The sequence below is a fragment of the Aulostomus chinensis genome, chromosome 19 (assembly GCF_037954235.1).
Source record: "Aulostomus chinensis isolate RoL2024-O1b breed Wild chromosome 19, RoL_Achi_v1.0, whole genome shotgun sequence".
Classification (NCBI taxonomy): domain Eukaryota; kingdom Metazoa; phylum Chordata; class Actinopteri; order Syngnathiformes; family Aulostomidae; genus Aulostomus; species Aulostomus chinensis.
Genome location: NC_141338.1, coordinates 20,432,212 through 20,453,304, shown reverse-complemented (window position 1 = coordinate 20,453,304; position 21,093 = coordinate 20,432,212). Strand labels below are relative to the sequence as shown.

Genomic DNA, 21,093 nt, shown 5'->3' with positions numbered 1-21,093 from the left:
AGATAGGAGAGTAACCACAGAGGGAGCTGACACCTGAGGGAAATGCAGGATGGACGATGGAGGAGAGGTGGATGAGTGGATGACCAATGGAGGATGTGGAACTGATCCCCTGACGGGTGATCATGGTGCCACCAGGCAGCTGCTCAAACCTCTGACTGTTTTCACCTACCTGACATTTTCCAGTGCGAACGTCGTAAAGGGCCACAGATCCCTGGCGAGCTCCGACAGCAATGCGGTGACTACGGTCGCAGTAACCCACCATGTAGAATCTGAGCCGGCAGAAAACAAACACATATCAGACATGAAAGAACCAAACGATGGAACACAGACCAGAACAGACACCAGAACCACAGACCCTGCTCGCAGGATTAAAATGCAGAAAGAACCACGTGTTTCAGTTCCATAGCCACAAGTACATTTAGCACAGCCAGCACACATCATGCCAGACCCCCGACCAGATATCAAACTAGACACCGACCAGATATCCAGCCAGACACCCGACCAGATTTCCAGCCAGACAAGCGACCAGATATCCAGGGAGACACCCGACCAGATATCCAGGGAGACACCCGACCAGATATCCAGGCAGACACCCGACCAGATATCCAGGCAGACACCCGACCAGATATCCAGGCAGACATCCAGCCAGACACCCGACCAGATTTCCAGCCAGACAAGCGACCAGATATCCAGGCAGACACCCGACCAGATATCCAGGCAGAAACCCGACCAGATATCCAGGCAGACACCCGACCAGATATCCAGGCAGAAACCCGACCAGATATCCAGCCAGACACCCGACCAGATATCCAGCCAGACACCCGACCAGATTTCCAGCCAGACAACCGACCAGATTTCCAGCCAGACAACCGACCAGATACCCAGGCAGACACCCGACCAGATACCCAGGCAGACACCCGACCAGATATCCAGCCAGACACCCGACCAGATATCCAGCCAGACACCCGACCAGATATCCAGACAGACACCCGACCAGATACCCAGCCAGACACCCGACCAGATATCCAGGCAGACACCCGACCAGATATACAGGCAGACACCCGACCAGATATACAGGCAGACACCCGACCAGATATCACAAGACATCCAATAAAACATCCCAGAGAACAAATAACAAAATCCAACTGTTTGTCTGAAGAATTTCTGCAAAAAACTTGAAACAAATCCTCATTTGATTCTGCTGAGTCCATGAAGCAACGACTGAGCAGTAAACATGAGAGACATCATTCTCTCATTATGTAATTTCCAATATTGATAACACTTACTCCCACTTGGACAAATACAGAGTTTATTATCGTAGTGCATTTTTTTAACATCAAAAATTTATAAACAACACAACTGTTACACAACGCTCTTACTGGCTGTTACACAGAGTGGGGAAGTACTGTAATACAGATCCAGACAACTAGTCTAGTCGTACAGCAGGATTTATTATTAAATTGGAAGGTTTAGCCTCCATTTCAATCCTCATCACTCCCTGCACGTGTCTGTGCTCAGAGAACAAACTGCAGGTCAAATAAGCCGCCCAACTGGCTCATTGGTGATCAGAGTGACGAGGGTCACATGCACGGCTTTAGAGTTTGATCACCTGAACAAGCTGTCAATATTTGCTCCATTCATTCATACACACACACACACACACTTACTTGCAAATGGAAGGGAAACACTCCTGCAGTCCTTTCTTCTTGACCAGAGAACCTTCAATACAATACATAATGATATCCATCACCTGAAGAAGAGGAGAGTGAGAGGATGAGGGAGATCCTTGACTGTTAATTTGTTTTACTGCTCAGACATGTTTCTTTCACAGTTCTAATGTGAGAGTGATGTCTTCCTTGTTGGAACGTTCAGGAACTTGTTCTCATCTCCAGGTCTCCAGCCTGGGTCGAGGTTGGGTTACGCTCCACATTTCCTTTACTCACTCACTCTCTCTGCCATCAACAACACACACATTTCCACACTTTTTTCAGTGTTTACAATTTTATAAAAGTTCAGAATTGTCTCATAAAAGGTGACAGTGACCTTTAACCACCAAAATTTATTCAGGTCATCCTTGAATCCCTCAAGGGACTCAAGGATGGGACTCAAGGTCCCTTACCAGCTTGAAAGACTGGTTACTCAATCTGTCCATGGAAACATGATGTTCTGTGTGTGTTACTGTGATTTATTATCACCACAGTCTCTAGAACCATCAGCTGAAGTTGAACAGGGACAGAGCGGCCAGCTTAGTGGTGACAAACCAGCATTCATAGTTCTCTGATATTAGACCACACGTCACTCAACAGAAAAGACATGACACCAACATTAAGTTTACTAGTTTGAGCAAGTATTAATCACTGCAAGTATTACTACTATTACTGCTAGTATCATGACCTTGGTCCAACAGACAAATCAACTGATGGTTGGATCGCCTATCAACATTTCATAGTAATTAAGCAATTCAATAAATGTCTCCTGTTCTGTGTAAAATGAACCGAGTCCTTTGCTGAATGTCTTCACCGGTTGTTCGTGTGACCATCTGTGCTGCCGTGTTTGTAGTTCATACCTTCTGTAAAAGCTGCTATTAACGAGGCCTGGTGAGGAGCATTAGCGTGCTAGCTTGAGGCAGTTTAGCAGCCTGGGAGGGACGGTGAGTCAGCAGCATGAATGTTGCTGTTAGCATCATTCGCTTCATATCAAACCTTGACTCTAAACGAAAGACTACAGAGATAGAACACATGGGAAAAAAGATTTGTACGGAGACGTTTCATCCGTCTGTCCCTCAGTCATAACGGTCCCAGAAACCCGACCAGTTACAGACTTGGACCACATGTCATGGGTTTTATTAATTTACATCGCAACTCTTCTAGTTGTGTCGTGGTATTTTTCTTTGCCACTGAATCAGCTTCTCTGTCCGCCAGTGACGTGACTCCTCCCACCCCCTGTGCAACTGGATACAAAATCTCCGTAAAACAGGATTGGACAAACTGAGAAAAGAGCAGTTCGCCAACCTTACCGATGCTATTAGGTCACAGGGTGTGTATTGACAGTACTGAGGTCAAGGACAGTGAACAAACTCTCCAGTGAAACTCTAAACAAACGTACTTCAACCAGCAGGTCGACAACATCTCCAGGCATCTTCTCTATCAAGATGTCGATGACTCTCAGTATCTCGGTCTTGGCTCTGGCCAGAGTGGTGGTGTGAACGTTCTGCTGGGACTGAGAGTTGGCCTGCGCCGCGTTGTACCGATGAACCTTAACACAAACACAAACCACAGGTTTAACAGCAATATTACATGCTGTACATGCTTGAATCTGGGAAGTACTAATCTGAATCTGTTCAACTTTATACACACACACACACACATAAATAAATATCAATCAATGGAAATTATTTTTCCTGATTTCAGGAATCTGTGTGTAGTTTTCATGTTTGGATCATGATGACTTCATGCTTGCAAGCTTCAAAATCAAGAGGAAAAAAAACCTAAGGATGATTGTTGAAGTACTATTCAAGTTTTGTTTACATGAAAGATTGTAGTTAAAACACCAGCTTAGGGAGTTTATTCAAATTTTGTCACTACCATTGTCACCCAACTATTAAAGTGAAGCTGTTTCCAAACTGCCATGAACCTGGACCCTGAGAACTGAGGATGGATCGTCCTCTCAGGAACTGAGAAGAACGAACATCTGTGGATGAAGACTTTGGAGTCTCACCTCTCTCGCGATGGTGGTGATGAAGGCCGGCGGGCGGGCAGTCGCGATAAGCGAGAGGGCGTGGCGGGCCGAGCGAGCTGAATCTGCTGGGGGGTTGAGTGGCAATCCCATGGTAATACTAGAGAGAGAGAGAGAGACAAAGGGGAATAGACATGTCATAAATTCTACCAAAACATTTAAAGTTGTGAAAAAACAAACAAACAAAAAAACAAGTTACAAAGCAACATAATTAAGCCAGGAGACAGAAAGGGAGAAGAGTTCTGAGGTCATGGGTAGAAGAGGAAATACAGAGATGGTCATGGTTGAGTTGGAAGAGCACGTTTCCTAAAACAGCTGCTAAGCTGCGACTGAAATTCACATTCATGAGTTTAATTAAGGCAAACGCTCCAAAGTGTCATTTGAAACATTTAATAATGAAGATTTCCCTCATGACACACCGATGTCGCCGTATAAATATAATCTGCATATGTGTATATGTATGTAAATGTATATATGTGTGTGTGTGAGTATATATATGTATGTATATATACACACACACACATATACATAAATACATACACACACACACACACACACACACACACACACACACACACACACACACACACAAAATTTGCTCATTTTCGTGAAAAGTGACTGAAGGTGATAGATTTGCACAGCGCCGCCCCCTACTGGTCGAAGCCCTGTTGCTGCCACTGAGTGACACCAGGCGCTCGCTTCCGTCTCCTCGACAAGGAGAAACAGCAACTTTGAAAAAGTTGAAAAGAGCCAAAGTTATCGGAGATGCAGAAGCACTGATGGACGCACATGTGATGGCCAGTACCTGCTAACATTCCTACATCTAATAACAGGAATGGAAATGTCCAGATGAAGTCAGGAGTGTGTGAGAGCCAACCGTGGGGTGTGTTGACATGTTTATAGCTTCAGGAAGAACTATCAGGATCTCTCTCTCTCACACAGACACAGACACAGACACAGACACACACACACACACACACACACACAGCATCAGTTAATTATTCAATTAGATCTGATTTGTTGACAACAACGAGACTATGTTCTTTTAATCGTGATAAATTAAGCAAGACAGTAACATTTAAAGGGATACGTTCAGCAAAAAGATGAAGAAGGAGAGGGAGAGGGAGAGAATGAGAGAGGTGTGGGGAGAGAGGGAGAGGAACAGGGAAGAAAGAAGTAGAGAGAGAGGGAGAGAGGAGGAGAGAGGTGAGGGGAGAGATCAAGAGAGAGGGAGAGAGGAGGAGAGAGATCGAGAGAGAGGGAGAGAGGAGGAGAGAGATCGAGAGAGAGGGAGAGAGGAGGAGAGAGGTGAGGGAAGAGATCGAGAGAGAGGGAGAGAGAAGGAGATTGAGCCTTACAAATATATGAAGTGAAGAGATTAGTGGGCAGCTTATAATGTCAAGGCCGAGTCAATGGGAGCCATTCACCAGACGACGGCATAATGGACTCCCACAATGCAACAGGAATTAGACACACACGCACGTGCGCACACACACACACACACACACACACACACACACACACAGACATAGACGCAGACACACACACACCCTAACAGCTGGCCCCACGCCCCTCTGAGTGTGTGTCTGTGACAGAGAGAGAAAGAGAGAGGGTGAGCAAGGCCATCTTGTTAACAAATGACTCTGGGGAGGGAGAGGAGGAGGAGGAGGAGGAGGAGGAGGAAGGTGTGATGGTGGACGGACAGCCGAGCTGCACAATTCATCTCCTGTGATTACACATCCTGTAATTAATGCTGGTAATATATTGGCAATACATCAGCAATATTGAAATGTTTAATTTCATTTATAGAGAAGGCTGTAATTGGAAACAGTCACCATGGTGATAAAAGGCAGCAGCAGAACCACTGAGGTTAATGACCGGTGGTTAAACCTTGGAATGAAATAATCTGGATTATCAAAACAGGAGGAACACACACACACACGCACGCACACACACACACACACACACACACACACACACACACACACACACACACACACACACAAGGTATGAACTGATGTGAGCAAAAGATGAGTGAATAACCTCGGACACATGGAGAGTTAAACCGCAGTTTATGTTTACTAGCTGACTGGCTGGTTTCTTGCAGCAGTTGGCAGGCTGCCTGGTGAGTAGGAGCTTGCTTGGCTGACTGGTTTTGACATGACGAGGACGCCAGAGACGCTCACAGATGTAACCATCCTGGATGTGAAGTGGGCGACGGTCGCCATAGCCAGCATCACTGTAATCAGAGCAGCCACACTTGCACTGGGGGACAACGGCGTCTTCCTGGCGTTAGAAAAGACACAATCTCTGTGGAAGTCTCTCTCTCTCTCGCACACACACACACACACTCACACTCACACATTCATACGCATACACAAACAGCTCTGCAGGGAGTGTATTTATGACTGGTTGGTTGCATCGGGGACAAAGAGCCTCGCTGCGAGTCAGCTGCATGGAAATATACCCTTCGTGTGCATGTGTGTGCTCCCCCTTTTCAGTGTGTGCATGTGTATGTGCGTGTGTGTGTGTGTTGTCTATGGCAATGTCCTGTTCTGATTATTGTTGTCTCATTGATCAGCTCTGGTGTTTATTCAAAAACACCAGGAGGCAATCACACACCTGCAGACATCAGTTAATTATACATATTCGCTCTCTCTCTCTCAAACACACACACACACACACCCTCTTTGACTTCTATCTTTGCGAGGACCAGTTGGAGACCTTGAGAGCGGTTTGAACACTACACCGTGGTTCTGTGGTTCTGGTTGGACATGCCTGGGTAACCACTGGGATCAGGTGGAACAGCGAGATGCGTCCTCCTTGCTGAACTTGAGTCTGTACTGACCAACTAGCTTCATCTCAATCGTTCACAAATACAATTAAATGTGTAGATTACATGTTCATGTGTCTGTAACATGCTGCTCGGGCTGAGATTCATCAGACACATGCGTGATGCTGTTGTCACCATGCCAGCGTCACACAACACAGTCCTTCACACATACACAGTGACAGAAACTACAGGGAACTGCGTAAAAAATTAAAAATAAAAGCACAGAATACTTAACATGGTTCTAATAAGTAGCTCAGTGAGTCAGGGGCCAATCATGTAGTGGCTTGTTTCTTTCCATGACACATTAAATTAATGATCCTGGAATTAAAACGATCATTATAGCACATGAAGAGCAGCTGATCACATCTGTGAGTAGTACAGACAATGTAAGAACAGGAGAACACACACGCAGCACCGGCAGAGCTAAAGTGGACGCTCAGAATTATCAAGTGTTACATACACGTACGTGTTACAGTCACATACGTGTATGTGTTACAGTCACATACATGTATGTGTTACAGTCACATGTGCTCCTCTTGGATTAGGGTGGTACGTCACAACGCCTTTATGTATTTAACTGAAATTCAATGATCTCAAGCTCCCTACACACTGCTGTCTGTGCAATTATGTACATGAAAAATAATCATAACGCAGCACAAAAACAACAATAATTTAATTCTTATATTTTCTATACATTTATTCTGTTATCCTCACTGACAATCTGAAAAGTAAATGTATTTATTACATATTATTCTATACACACGAGCGCACACACACACACACGCGCACACACACACACACACATAAACCAGACATATCTATACTCATTTGACCAGACTGGCCCGGCTTGAGTTTCCACCCTAATGGGATCAACTTATGTAGACCAGTTAGATTTCAGCAGGAAGGACACACACACACACACACACACACACACACACACACACACACACACACACACACACACACACACACACACACACACACACACACACACACAGCTGTATTTCTCATGTATAATGCACTATACATGGAAAGCTGCCTGAGTTGACCTCTGACCTCCTCTCTGCTGCTGTCAGCCACCTCCTCATAGCTGCCATCACAGACGGTGATTAGCAGCCACACACCGACTCATCTGAGCCTCACACAAAACTATTTCTGATCTTTCAGCCCCACCAGCAGAGGAGCAGTTCATACTCCAGCAAGCCAACATCCAGACTTGATGCCAGTGGCTCTTCAACCAGGGGTCATGACCCCTCAGAGATCAAAGGGTTCTGGCCCACAGGCTGGTTCATTCATTCAGATTCACCAGGTTCATCCTCTGAGGAGCAGGACGCAGCTGCCCGCCAAGCTAAACACACAAAATGAACATGGGACAGACAGACAGACAGACAGACACAGACACAGACACACACACACAGAGTACTCCCATGTCAGAACAACACAGACGTTGTTACATCATCATAATGTCCTGCAATCAGATTACAGCCTGGCCTGCATAACTCATTGTGTCAGCTCCATGGTTCCTAAGTGTGTGTGTGTGTGTGTGTGTGTGTGTGTGTGTGTGTGTGTGTGTGTGGGGAAGGTCTTCTGCATCACCTCAAACTATACACAGGCGCCTAGCCTGCGCGTCTGCAGAGCTGCTGTTAGGTGTTGGGGAATTCTGTGTCACGTCTTTTTCACATGTCTGACAGACGGTTTAAATCCGCATAATTAACATGTTGCGCCCTCTTTTAATGAGCTAAACCACAAGTTCTAAAGTGCCTGACCCATGTTGCTTCATCTGGGCAAAGAAGACTGCGAGCCTGGTGCGCTTGAACACGGACACATTGCTACTGTAGTGCTGACAGACTTGGCATGCTGGAGAAACAGTCTTCTGCCTCAGAAGCAGCTTGTTTTTGCTTTTCAAACAAACTTTGCAAGCTAAAACAATTCCTCCTGATAGCTTCCTTGGTCCCTCACTTTTGCCACATCTGTTCTACTTAAATGGACACAGACAACCACACAGAGATGGACAGACACAGATAGAGATGGACATCAATGATCAGATAGAGATGGACATAGATATGCAGGGAGAGGTATAAATAGATACACAGCAGACCATCTACATGAGACAGGTACCATGCACGCAATCAGGAAACTGAGTCTGGTTCAGTGGCACAAATGCTTTGCATCCAGATAAGAAGGCACCATGAACAGGCCTGACTGCACTACTTTTTAAGATCAATACACCCCCGTGTGACGACATTGTGTGACCTGGAGCGAGAAAATTATTACGTTTACATGGACGGCAATATTCAGGTATGAAGACAACATTGTGATGGTAAACACAGTTAAGCTAAATAAGAGCACAGCTGGATCAAGCTAGTAAACAAAAGGCAGCACACAGCCTTCCGATCTTAGCTGCATTCCAGAAGCGTGCTGGGGACGTGTTTTCACCCTCAGCTCGCTATGAAGTCGAGCAGAATCTCTGCAGAACTGTGCGGTGGAACTGTAGCTTCCAGCGAGTGTTGCAAACTGATCTGCATTTTCAGCGGGAAAACACTCGGAATGAGCCACAGTTGTAACGTTACCGTAACAGTTTCAGGTCAAATTCCAAGAGAAGACTCAGATGTAGAACCTCTTCCGTCATTAAAAAGACTTTGCTGTCTAGCATGTCACCAGTAATATGAATGGGATATTCTGTAAACATCCCAGGGTTTCCTAAGCAACAAACGCCTGCCGCCTCAACTAATATCTTCAAAAAAACAGAACAACGATATTGGCCCTGTGCTTCTGTCCTGCTTTCTGCCCTTAATTGCAAACTGTGACCAACGCCAGTCTCACTTCTCAGCACAACGCATTAAACAACATGTCATGAATCAGAAAAGAATCCGTATTTTAAATCTTTAAATACAGTACGTCTATGTGGTTTGCCTCTGAATCGTGGGATGCGTCTGAACAGCGGCGTTTGCTGTTGAACGTCGTTGCGCTGTCGCTACCTGACATCTTTCACCAACATCCAGGAAAGAAGAAAGATCAAACTTTTTGGGACGACGTTCATCTGGAAGTTGGAGAGCCGACCAATCCTTCTTCTTCTTCTATTTAATACAATTGTTCATTTAATAGCTAGTGTTTATTAAATAATGGTTCAATGTAGTGCAGAGTCCGTAGTCTATATCGCACATCACCCCACATAACCACACCACCCCCCCATCACGCTCCGCCACGCCCATCGCCTTAACTAACAAAATGTCTGCGGGGACTCCTGCATGCCATGTAACACCTTCATCAAAACATGGACTTTACAGTAAGGCCAGCAGTTACTTGCCATCTGTGTAAATGTAGCCAGTCACCAACTAGCAACGACACATAGGCTGCACTGCTGCAGCAGCTGGAATGTTGCATGGCTGCTGACTGTGTTTTACCTGCGACTGCGTGCTTCCTGTCAGTGTACAGGTGAGAGTCAAATCTTCAGCACAACAACTTTGAGTACCTGGGGGGTAAACTAGCTAAATAACTGAGATGGCAGTTTACGTGGTGGTAACCATCCAACGAGTCCGTGTGTGAGAGCGAGTCCACTCACTTGGCCAGCTGCTTCTCGGCGTCGGCGCAGAGCTCCAGGAGTCCCATGAGCACCGCTGACACGTCCATGTAAGGCTCCCACACAGTGAAGCCTCGTCCAATCAGATCGATGGCAGTGCGGCGGATTGTGCTGTGGGGGGGCAGCTTGGGGCTGGGGGGCTGCAGCAGCAGGAAGGTCAGGGCCTTACCTACACAGGGTAGAAGATTCAAGGGTATCACTTAAAAATGACAGGAGCTTGATGTCACTCACAAGACACTGTACAAGATCCTATTTAGTCTTTCATTTTTATTTCTTAGAGCCTGCAGGAGTGGCAGAGAGAATCCAGCTGTGATAACGGTGATGAGGTGAATTCACTGGGTGGGATGCAGGGGCCTCCTAGTTCACACAAAAACTGATTTATTGCTGACATGTAGAGTCACACCACTTCTCATCCGTCTTCTGTTGTTGTGTCCCTCGTGACAGAGATCATGGTGACACACCTGTCAATCGGCTCTGAGGCGCTGGTGTCGCTGCGGGGTTGAACACCTGCCATCACAGCAACATGGCAGCACAGCAGAAGTATCATTCATCCATTCCTATCTTTCAAATAAGCAAAATTCAACTTTCGTCTCACACACACACACACACACACACACACACACACACACTATGAAGAGCATGAGCAGGATGGAGGTCAGTTCATAGCCGACCTGACATTTGAGCCAGTCTCTGTGGGGACAGTCTGACCATTAAGAGCCCAGAAAATATCCCCCATCCCTCAATAAGCCCCCCTCCCCAACCCCACACACACATACACACACACACACACACACACACACACACACCCCTTCAGGTGACTGTCTCTACTCCGTCTCACCCACAGAAGCCTGAAATCCAGAGTTCTCCGCAAAGATGGGGGAGCAAACAGAGGAAAAACAAGATGGATCAAACATCTGGATCAGGTTTTTTAATACGGTTGTAAATGCTAACAAAATTAGAGCTTTTGGTAATTTGTCACACGTCCTCCAACTATGAGGAAAGATGAGATCATTCTCTGGTTCTCTTATCATCCTCTACTGTGCAGAGCGCTCTGGCAGATCAATACAGCTCATTGTATTTTCACTTGAAGTGGAAATGCTGAACAGTCATAATATGAAGAAACATATCATACACATCATTTACTTTAAGTATTTACAATGGTACGGCTGCTCGAAAGGTCCTCCAGTCTCCAGACACACACGGCTAATCTCATCATGTGGATCTCCTGGCATTTCATCATCAAGCTGCCTTAAATGGCAAAAGCCCTTCCTTATTGGTTTACACACACACACACACACACACACACACACACACACACACACACACACACAAAAGGTATAGCCAGAGCTGAACCATGTTAGTGCTGCTGGCCACAGGCGCTATAACAGACACCATGGCAGCCACATGGACAGCAGTTCAGTCAAAGCTACACATCAGGCGTGTTGTTAGCATGTTGTGACTGAGTTAATGTTCAACCAGAGCGCTAAACAAGATGGATGATAAACTGCTCCAGAAACTGTTGTGATGAAGAATCATCAAATGACGCTGATATAATGATAATATAATGGTACAATAATGCAAGTGCAGCTTCTCAAAGAGGGATTAAACATGAACAGGTCAGAATACTCAGTCAGAGAATGAGAAAAGAGGGACCACTTCCTCTTTGCAGAAATAACCAACAGCGTAACTGCTGAGCTCTTTATAGACTTCCCCTGATGTTCTTCCTCTCCGTTTTATATAAAATGTGCAAAAACTAACTTGCTAACTTTATTGTTCTCCTGATTCTAGTAGGAAATCAATTACTGTTCCAGAGAACAGCGGTTCCTTTCACATAAACTGATAATCAGTACATCAACTTGATAGGTGATTGAGTGGGGGAGAGCGGGGGGTGTGATTTAGGGGTCGTGGGTCAAATGGTCAGTGGTTAAACTCAAAGCCCTGACTAGAATATGTATAAATATGCATTTCCCACAATGACCAAGAGAGCACCACAAACAGAAAAGCAACTTCAAGGGTCATAAGGTCAAAGGTCAACCCTGTGAACCCTGACAGGGACTGTGGGTGGGCGGATCCATATTTGTATGTGTCTGCAGTCATTAGCCTGTTGCAGGTTTAATCTGACAGCCACATTTGCATTTTGCAGCATTTTTTGTTTTTGTAACCGATGAAAAACGGCCGCCAATGATCTGCACAGGGATTGGCGGAATGAAGCGAGCAGCTGACATCACTGAGCAGAGGCACAGATAGCTATTACCATAATGGGCTGTTAGTTAGAGTGGTCAACATGTCTCATTAACACCGAGAGGGTGGGGGTGGAGGGTTAAAGTTTACCGGGCCAAGTCAACAACCCTGCCGTTCCCTTTGATCATCTATGAGAGGTGAAGGTAAATCAATGCTGGGGCCTTGGTTAGTGGAGGAGAGCTGGGTCAGAGCAGCTGCAGCCGGGAGGAGAGGAGGAGAGCCAGCACTCTGGAGCAGGACTGAGTGCATCCTGCATATCTCCATGACAACGGCAACATTTTGAAATACTGCAGTAATATTTGGGCCGGAGCCCACCAAGATTTAGATCTCACCAAATCATGAAACCACTCCTCAGAGCTTTAACAGCCAAGGTTTCTGTACAGTGGAAAACAAGTCAAACAGCAACATCCCAAACCTCAGAAATACAATCAGTCGCATCAAAGCCTGTAGCCGTTTCTTCTTCGCAGTAGGCTTGTCACCATACCAGAAAGTTAGTAGTCGATACCAATACCACGATACTCGACACCAAAAAAAACCAACAATAAATCCCCTGTAGTTTAACCTATTACAACCGTGCGCGCGCATACACACACACACACACAATCCTAACCAAAAAAAAGTTACAACTCAGAACATTGGCTAAACAGCAATGTCAGCCCTCTCAAACAAAGAATAACGTTTGATAACGTGCATTATTTCGGGGTGGTTTAACGGTACGTTGGGCGATTCAGTGAAGGAGCTGCCAGAGAACGTCACGTGACTCTCATGCGGGACAGAGGAGGCTGGACATGACCTTCATGTTACTTTGCCAGGCAGCTCATTTACGATGGGCTCATCTCATCATTGTAACGTTCGTAGATGTGAGCAGCAATGATAATTCAAATGCACTCACCTTGAATTCTTTGCACAAATCTGGATGTTTGTCTTTTAAATGCTTTGCCAAGTTTGATGTGTTGCTCCCCCTCACCGTGGAACGGTGACGGCATTTTTTGCATATCGGTTTTGGTGGATCAATAATTAATTCCTCCTCATCAGCCTCAAATCCAAAATATATCCATTCGCGACTTTTGCCGTTTTTCTTCTCCATTAATTGAGGGGCAGCTGTCGCTGTTGACGACCCAGATGCGTGATCAGCACCGTGGGAGGGTTGCCAGATAATTGCTCATTTACAGCCAAAAAACAACGCTAAAGAAGCGGCCAGATCTGGCTCCTCTGTACCACCGGTACTTCGGGTATTCTAGAAAAGTCAGTACCGTCACATCTTAGTACCGACTTGGTACCGAAGTATCGGTTCTCGTGGCAAGCCTACTTCACAGTGTCTTTAGTCGTTTGTGTAATGTTCCGGAGGTATATCCCAGGGAAACTACAAAAAAGAACCAGACGTTAAACCCTTCTGATTGGATGGCGGTGCGGACTAAGGCAGGACTCTAAAGGGTCAGGGGTCAGCCGGCCCTTTATGAGATCATAACCGCCTCCCCCAAGCTAGAGTTATTTAACCATGACAAATATCGAGCCCAACCTGCAAATGGCCACATGTATGTTTTAACCATATTTCTTTGTTGATGTGAGGATGAGAGGAGGACTGACTGAGCGCCTTACGTGGTGCTGATCCTCCCACATAACAAAACCAGTTGTATCTGACCCACTACTCCAGGTCAAGCTGGGCATCGCTACTTCTCGCACCTCCCTCACCTGCGTCCTTTGACCAGCAGGGCCACTGCCCTAAGGAAGCACATGCTACAGCACCGTGCCAACGGTTGAGGCTCTACAAACTGTAAAATATCAAACTCAATTTCCCATCAGCTCTCATGAATGTTTAAAAATGCCACCATTCACCGTGAGTGGACCCCTGAAGAGACTTGAGGTATTTTGACATTTACTACGCTCATTATTGTCCACAGACAGGAGATGATGTTGTCCTGTCCAACCGTATCACAGCGTCCCTCTGTCATCACCTGTCCTTCCTTCCTTCCTTCCTTCCTTCCACGCACCCCCCCACAGGAAAACATAAATCTATACTGTGCTGGATAGATGAAAGGACCTTCCTTCTCTCTGGGTGGACGGCTCGCATTCATCACACAGCGCTGTATGCCAACAGCACCAATCCATCTTTCTATTTCATAACAGAGACGGGGGGCAGGACAAAGGGTCGACTAGGCTCGTTCTGATCAGGTCATTAATCAGTGATTGAACAGACGGATCACCATTGATGGCTGATCACCTGGTAACATTTAATAGTAATTTAATAGATGGTCCGACTCCTTTGCAAGATATCTTCATCAGTCGCTGTTCACGCGACCATTTGTGCTGCCATGTTTGTAGTTCATACCTTCTGTAAAAGCTGCCATTCATGAGGACTGGTGAGGAGCGTTAGCGTGCTAGCTTGAGGCAGTTTAGCAGCCTGGGAGGGACGGTGAGTCAGCAGCATGAATGTTGCTGTTAGCATCATGAGCTTCATATCAGACCTCGACTCTAAATGAAAGACTACAGAGATAGAACACATGAAAAAACAGTTTCATAACAGCAACAGTCTGTCCGTCAGTAATAACAGTCCCACTAACCCGACTGGTTACAGACTTGGGTCGCTTCCATCGTAGCTTTTAATTTGTATCTGGCATTTTTCTTTGCCACTGACTCAACTTCTCCGCCCACCATTCTTACTGCCTGTCAGTGACATAACTCCTCCCACCCCTTGAGCGGTTGGATCGTAAATTGTTGATCTTAAACAGGATTGGACGATCTGTGGAACCAACCCTAGACAGGAGGAGACGTGACTCAGAGGTAAAGAGAATAAGAAAAGTTCCTATGCTGTGCTGCAATAACAGGAACCATTAAAGAACCAGTGGAGGAGCACTAACACTTGCCGGAACTTTGTCAGGCAGAAATAACGTCACATTGTGCCACCAAAGCGAGGATGAATGGATCAACAGGGTTTCACCACCTCCTACTCCAAGGTGACCCTGACCAGGGTCATCAGCTGAGCTCAGTCCTCTGAGGCCCACTGCGGCGCCCCCTAGTGCCCTGTGTTAGCCAGCCTACTCTCTCCCCATGATTTGTAGGGAAGGGTGCAGGTCAGATGGACTCTTTGAAGCTTCCGTGGTTGAGTTAGTGAGTGGTCAGGTTGATCCGGAGAGCTTCGTGAGCACTACAGTTCTCCACAAATGAACTTCACTTTCATCATTGGTTTGGTATGCAAGCACTCCGATATGCTAATTTCATGTGACGTGATGTTGCCTCCATGCCAGTGTAGAACTACTGAGATCTTTTTTTTTTTTTTTACCATAACTGAAAGGAACCAAAAGGTCATTGGACAACTAGACAGAAGAGAAGTAAGAAGTACTAAACTTAACACCTACAATACCTGAGGTATCGGATCAGTGCCTCCCCGTCCGTACTGGCCTGCACCCATCCTGCAGGTTTGGCAAGTATTGGAGGGTTGTCCAACACAGATATAGGATCTATAGGATGGAAGTTTTGATCTGGGGTGTGTGTGTGTGTGTGTGTGTGTGTGTGTGTGTGTGCACGCGTGTGTACGTGTGCTCTGTCCACACAGGTGAGCTGACAGCTGTGTCCACTTTGAACTACAAAGCACCATACTCCAAAGCCTATCAGTGAGTCTACAGGCTCAGTCGCTGGGTGGATGCCGGCAGAGACAACCAATCAGAGGCCAGGAGCAGCAGGGTGGAAGAGCAGCTCTGCTTAGTGAAGGTTTGATGCCCGCTAAGGTCCAGCGCTGCCGGCACAGCTGAAATCAAGAGAGTGTGTGTGTGTGTGTGTGTGTGTGTGTCAGTGCCAAGCTCCTTAAGGTGTCAAGCTTGGTGGATGAAAATCAATCCCATCTCACCTCTAATCCATCAGTGGAGGTTCTACTAGTTCAGCTCTGTTCTGGGGAGTTTGGAGGAACTGTGATTCCACAGCTCAACTTGTCCTGGGAGCCTGATCATGAGAGTTGATACTCAACCTCACATTCAGGGCTGGAAACTCTTGAGACATTAGAATAGACCGTCAGGATGTAAACTGACTACATGTGTGTCCGTCACACAAACACAGGTGAGAGCTGAGATTCTTAGCATGCATGAGAAACACCGAACTGGGACGTCCCAGACGAACAAGTGGTGCTCTGATGTGTGTGGATGGCTGGAAAGGTGCTTGCCATTTACGTCCAAGGTAGTACAATTGAAGAATAATTCATATTGCTACCGAAGACTCCTGCCACAGGTGACCCCTCACATAGTGCTGCTCTTTTATTGGCTCCCATGGCAGAAACTCACTAGATGAACAAATTTAGCCGACAGGCACTGCAGCCTGCTGTCTCTGAACAGCAACACTACTGTCTGTGATCGGAGGCTTTTGTCATTGAGTTCAAAGACTGTTGGCAGGTGGATAAGAAGGTGGTGGACCATCTGATGTCCACTCGGCACAAGACCAGAGTTTGGCCTCATGGGGCCATTGAAAGGAAACATCAGTGTGTGGTTCTGGAGATACAACCTAACCCTAGGTCAGAAAATAAGGTGGCAGATTAACTGAATGAATGATCAGCAGCACCAGTGCTCATTCAAACCTTGTCCATCTCTCAGTCTCAGCAAGGTAAACAGAACTTGCTGTAGGCGTGTTAGATACTGAGGGAAACACCAGTAACACCACTAACAATGCAGCCTGTTGCCCTGCTGCATGCTGGGAGGATCAGCAGAGGTCTAGATGAGGATGTCAGTTCATCCTGTGGGACATGACACTGCCTCAAAGTACAGTGAGTCTGGTTGGGCAGCAGCTTCGACTGATAATGGGGCAGTGAAATCAGTCTCATATGAGAACCGCAGCGGAACCATGTGCCATCTGGCCTGCTGAATTCTGGAGAAACCAATTCCTGCGTGACCTTTCTAAATACATCAGGGATTTAAACATGGAAGAACTGGCTACAGTCAATGTGCGTGTACTTACATGTGTGTCTGGCCAGGGAGTAGTTGGAGGAGCCTCCACTGGTGAGTCCAAAGCCCTCGGGTGCCTGTCCACCAGTTCGAGGCCTTGCTGCACCCTTTGGTGGTTCAATCTCAGCACCAAACTCGGCCCCGATGACCCCCAGTAGAACAATGGCTGTGGCCTGTTTACGGCGCTCCTCGTATGAGTTGGAGATCTTCTTGGCGTTTGGTGGAAGGTTGGACAGGCAGCCTGGTGGAAAAATAGATGGAGAACTGAACCGGGTATTCCAGTCCCCCCCGTTCATGTTATGGACTTGTCTGATTTATTGCATAATCTGTGGTTACACCCCTGTGGTCCGCCTCCAGAATATAACATTTACCGAAGATACAGACAATGTTCCCTCTAATTCTTGTCAAAACACAAAGAAACTTCATCTAAGACAAGTGTGGAGCCACTTTTTTCTTCCTTTTCACAGTGAAAACAGTCCAGCCTGATGGTCTCCAGCAGGCAGGAAACAAGGCTTCTGTTGTCCTGTACTAACACACGCCGCCATGTTCACATGGACACGTACCACTAGAGACTCCTTTGTTATTTGTGTGTGGAAGTCTGTGAGTGTGTGTGTATGAATGTGTGTGTGGGCGTGTCAGTCCATTGTGTTTCCCAATACAACCCCAATATAACCTCTTTTGTGTGTGTGTGTGTGCGCGCGCGCGTCAGATCCAACACAGTGGGGATCTGCTTTGGCCTTGAGAGTGTGTGTATGTGTGGTACTATCACAGTGGGAGATGAGAGCTCCTTATACACCTTGGTTAAAAGGCCCAATAAGGAATACAAAAAGAGTGTGTGTGTGTGTGTGTGTGTGTGTGTGTGTGTAGCATGCATGTTCCCACTGCCTACACATCTGATTACCATTTCTTAGTTTTCTCTCTTTGGTTGAGTGAGCACAGCACTGTTATGGATTTGTATTACAGGGAACAAGGCTCTGACACACCCACGCACACACACACAAAATGGGTATATCAGAAAAAGTCTCAACCAAAAGGATACACAACCATAATCAAAGTGTAATTTCAATAAAACGGAGATAAACTGGGGGGTTGTTGTGTCCAGTAGTTTCACCTAAACATAGAAACCTCAGTGAGCGGTAATATTTTTCCACAGTGTTTGATACTCGACCCATATTACAGAGCCCCTCCCCCATATTTCCATATCCTGGTGCTTTATAATGAGATTGCTAAAGCCCAGCTGTCATTTGGAAGGAGGCCCAGCGGCCAGCTCTGATAAATGGATTACAGATGGCATCCATCCCCCGGGCCAGACTGGGCCAGTAGATAACAGAATTAGAGATAGACTTCTAACTAGAATCCCTAAAAAGTTATAGGAGGAGAGAGGAAGTAGAGAGAAAGGGATTCAGGCGGACGGATGCCTGTAGACCTCTCCACGTAGCCTGGATGTTTCAGCTCCAACGGCACGGAGGAGACAGCAAATCACATATTTACCAGCTGAGCTCCTGTCTGAACTGGTTTCTCTGAGAAGACAGCAGGGAGACAGCAGTGTGTGTTTGTGTTGACACCCCAGTCTTGTCCTCTGTCCCTCCGTCCAACACCTGAGCTAAAGTAGGCCAGTGTGACACTCCTCGCAGGTTGTGGTCAGCTGGAGCCCCACTGAGCCTGGGACCTGCACTGGGTTACAACACACGTCTCCACTCTTGGGTCCGTGAAAATACTGGCATTGAAAACTGCAGCAGGCCGGCAAGTGTCCAGCTGAGGAGCTCCTGGGATAACGCGGCCTCTCTGCCTGACATGTCCCCTGATGGCGTCTCTGACTGAACATCAATACTTTTATGCCATCAGTGGCTGATGTTCTACTTCTATCATCGTTAGAAATCAGATGAAGACCCTAAACTTCCCAAAAATATCAAGTAAAGCTTCCACTGGCCTGATCAGGTGAAGCTGCTGAAGATCTCAGTTGCCTTCAACTTGAAGCATTTGAGAGATGTGACGTCCTCTGTGACCAGTTGTCAGGCGCATCACTTCCTGTCAGTCTGTACCTGCGGCCTCTAGGCCACTGTGGGTGGACAGATTGATTTTTGAAGCCTATCGATCCACTTCCTTCACAACCGACGGATCTATTATAATGTCATTGTATCTAAATCCCATTTGTTGGCCAACCTGCTCCCAAACATAACCCAATAAACTAAAGGGGGGCGGGCCAGCGCCCCTCCCTGCTTGCCTCGGTTTGGATAAATCGTCAGAAGAACGAGGGCAGGATCAGGATAAAAAGCTTTCTGGCTGAAATAACATTATCCAGGAGGGAAGGAATTTATTAAGAGGGCAGGAGTAATGCAACAACCTGTGGAGTGCAATCACCGAGAAGACATTTCACCCAGTCGCCTCACATCACTCATGTTCCACCTGTTTAATCAACTTAGACCCAAGTTCAGTTTTGTTTGATCTTGAAATGATTCAAAGATTTCTTTTAAAAGTAAGTTTGAAATAACAGGAGGGGATGACAGCAAAAGCAGAGGAGAGAACAGAGACAAGAGAGTGAGAGCAGAGGCAAAAGATGGATGAAAGACGAAGGAAAAGTTAAAAGACAAGAAGCGAAGGCAAGAAGACGGTCGGGATGAAAAAAATGAAGAGAAAGTTGAAGACAAAAGGAGCAAATAAGGAAAGAAAGATGAGCTGATTTCTTTGAGAAGTAATCAATAAAGCAACACACGCGCCGAAATAACTTGAGGAAAAAAAAATCTACAAACAAACTCTGAGTGAACAGATTTAGGACGACGAGGACGATGTTCTGCAGGAGCTGCTGAACGAGCAAACGCTGAACGTTCTACACTCGGTTCCACCAGGCTGCTGCTGCTGGTCTCCAATGACCACCACCACTTCATCTGGTTCCATCTAAGTCTCATCAGGTAGCAGATGAATACCAACTCATCACTGAGGCTGCAGCTCCATGGTTACAGAAACATTAATACCTTCTTTTTCTCTGGTTCCCCTGCTGGGGAAGTCAAACCGACAACCTTCCCAAACCTCTCCCTCCTCCCATCATGCACCTGGGCTCTGCTTCCACTGGTAATCAATAGGAGACTGGTAAAACCTGATCACCAGGGACTGAGGGAGGGGGATCAATACCAGCAGGAAACTGATGTGGGAATGAAAGGAGGGAGGAGGAGGAGAAAGGAACAACAGAAAAAAAGGCAGAAAAAGAACTAAAGAAACAACAAATAAGCAGAGGGGAACAGTGAAATTCTCTCTGGATCGAGTTCACTAAAACAAAGGAGTGCTGGTGTGTGTGTGTGTGTGTGTGTGTGTGTGTGTGGGGGGGGGGGGGCGCCTCTGTCCTTACAGCAAATGTCAGGAGACAGAAATTCCTGGGAAATAATTGAAAACACAATTAAGTTGATAGGAACAAAAAGATTTGAGTCCTGAATTGGTGGCTGCCCTTCCAACCGGGCGAGTCCATCTGAAGGTTAAGTGTATTTTACCGTCTTAAAGCAGAGATTGGGGGTGGGGGGTGGGGGTGGGGGGCAGCAACATAGATAATCTGTGAGGAGGGGATGGAGGTTGGGGTGTCCAAGTGAGATACAACAGAGACAGCGGTAGAAGTTTGGCGAGTGAACCCATGAACGCTGCTGAGTTCTGGTCTGCTGCAGTTCCTACAACATCATCAGACCCCCGATTGTTGCGATGAGACAAAAGAGGCCAAAATCACCGTCTGGCCAAAGGCTGAAGGATCAGAGTTGGGTTCAAACTGACCAAACTTCAGACTGCACAGTCTCACA

General features: G+C 46.5%; 1 protein-coding gene across 2 annotated transcripts in view; it reads right to left on the bottom strand.

Moving 5' to 3' along the window:
* The window catches only part of wdr7 (WD repeat domain 7), an 83,330-nt gene that overhangs the window by 9,316 nt on the left and 52,921 nt on the right, over positions 1–21,093 (bottom strand). For both annotated transcript variants that reach the window (XM_086186531.1, XM_086186532.1), the window contains 6 exons: positions 17,328–17,555; positions 10,131–10,317; positions 3,718–3,835; positions 3,106–3,255; positions 1,668–1,750; positions 170–269 (listed from right to left, as the gene is read on the bottom strand). In XM_086186531.1, coding sequence (XP_086042657.1) covers positions 170–269; positions 1,668–1,750; positions 3,106–3,255; positions 3,718–3,835; positions 10,131–10,317; positions 17,328–17,555 — 866 coding nt within the window. The remainder of the gene's footprint in view (positions 1–169; positions 270–1,667; positions 1,751–3,105; positions 3,256–3,717; positions 3,836–10,130; positions 10,318–17,327; positions 17,556–21,093) is intronic.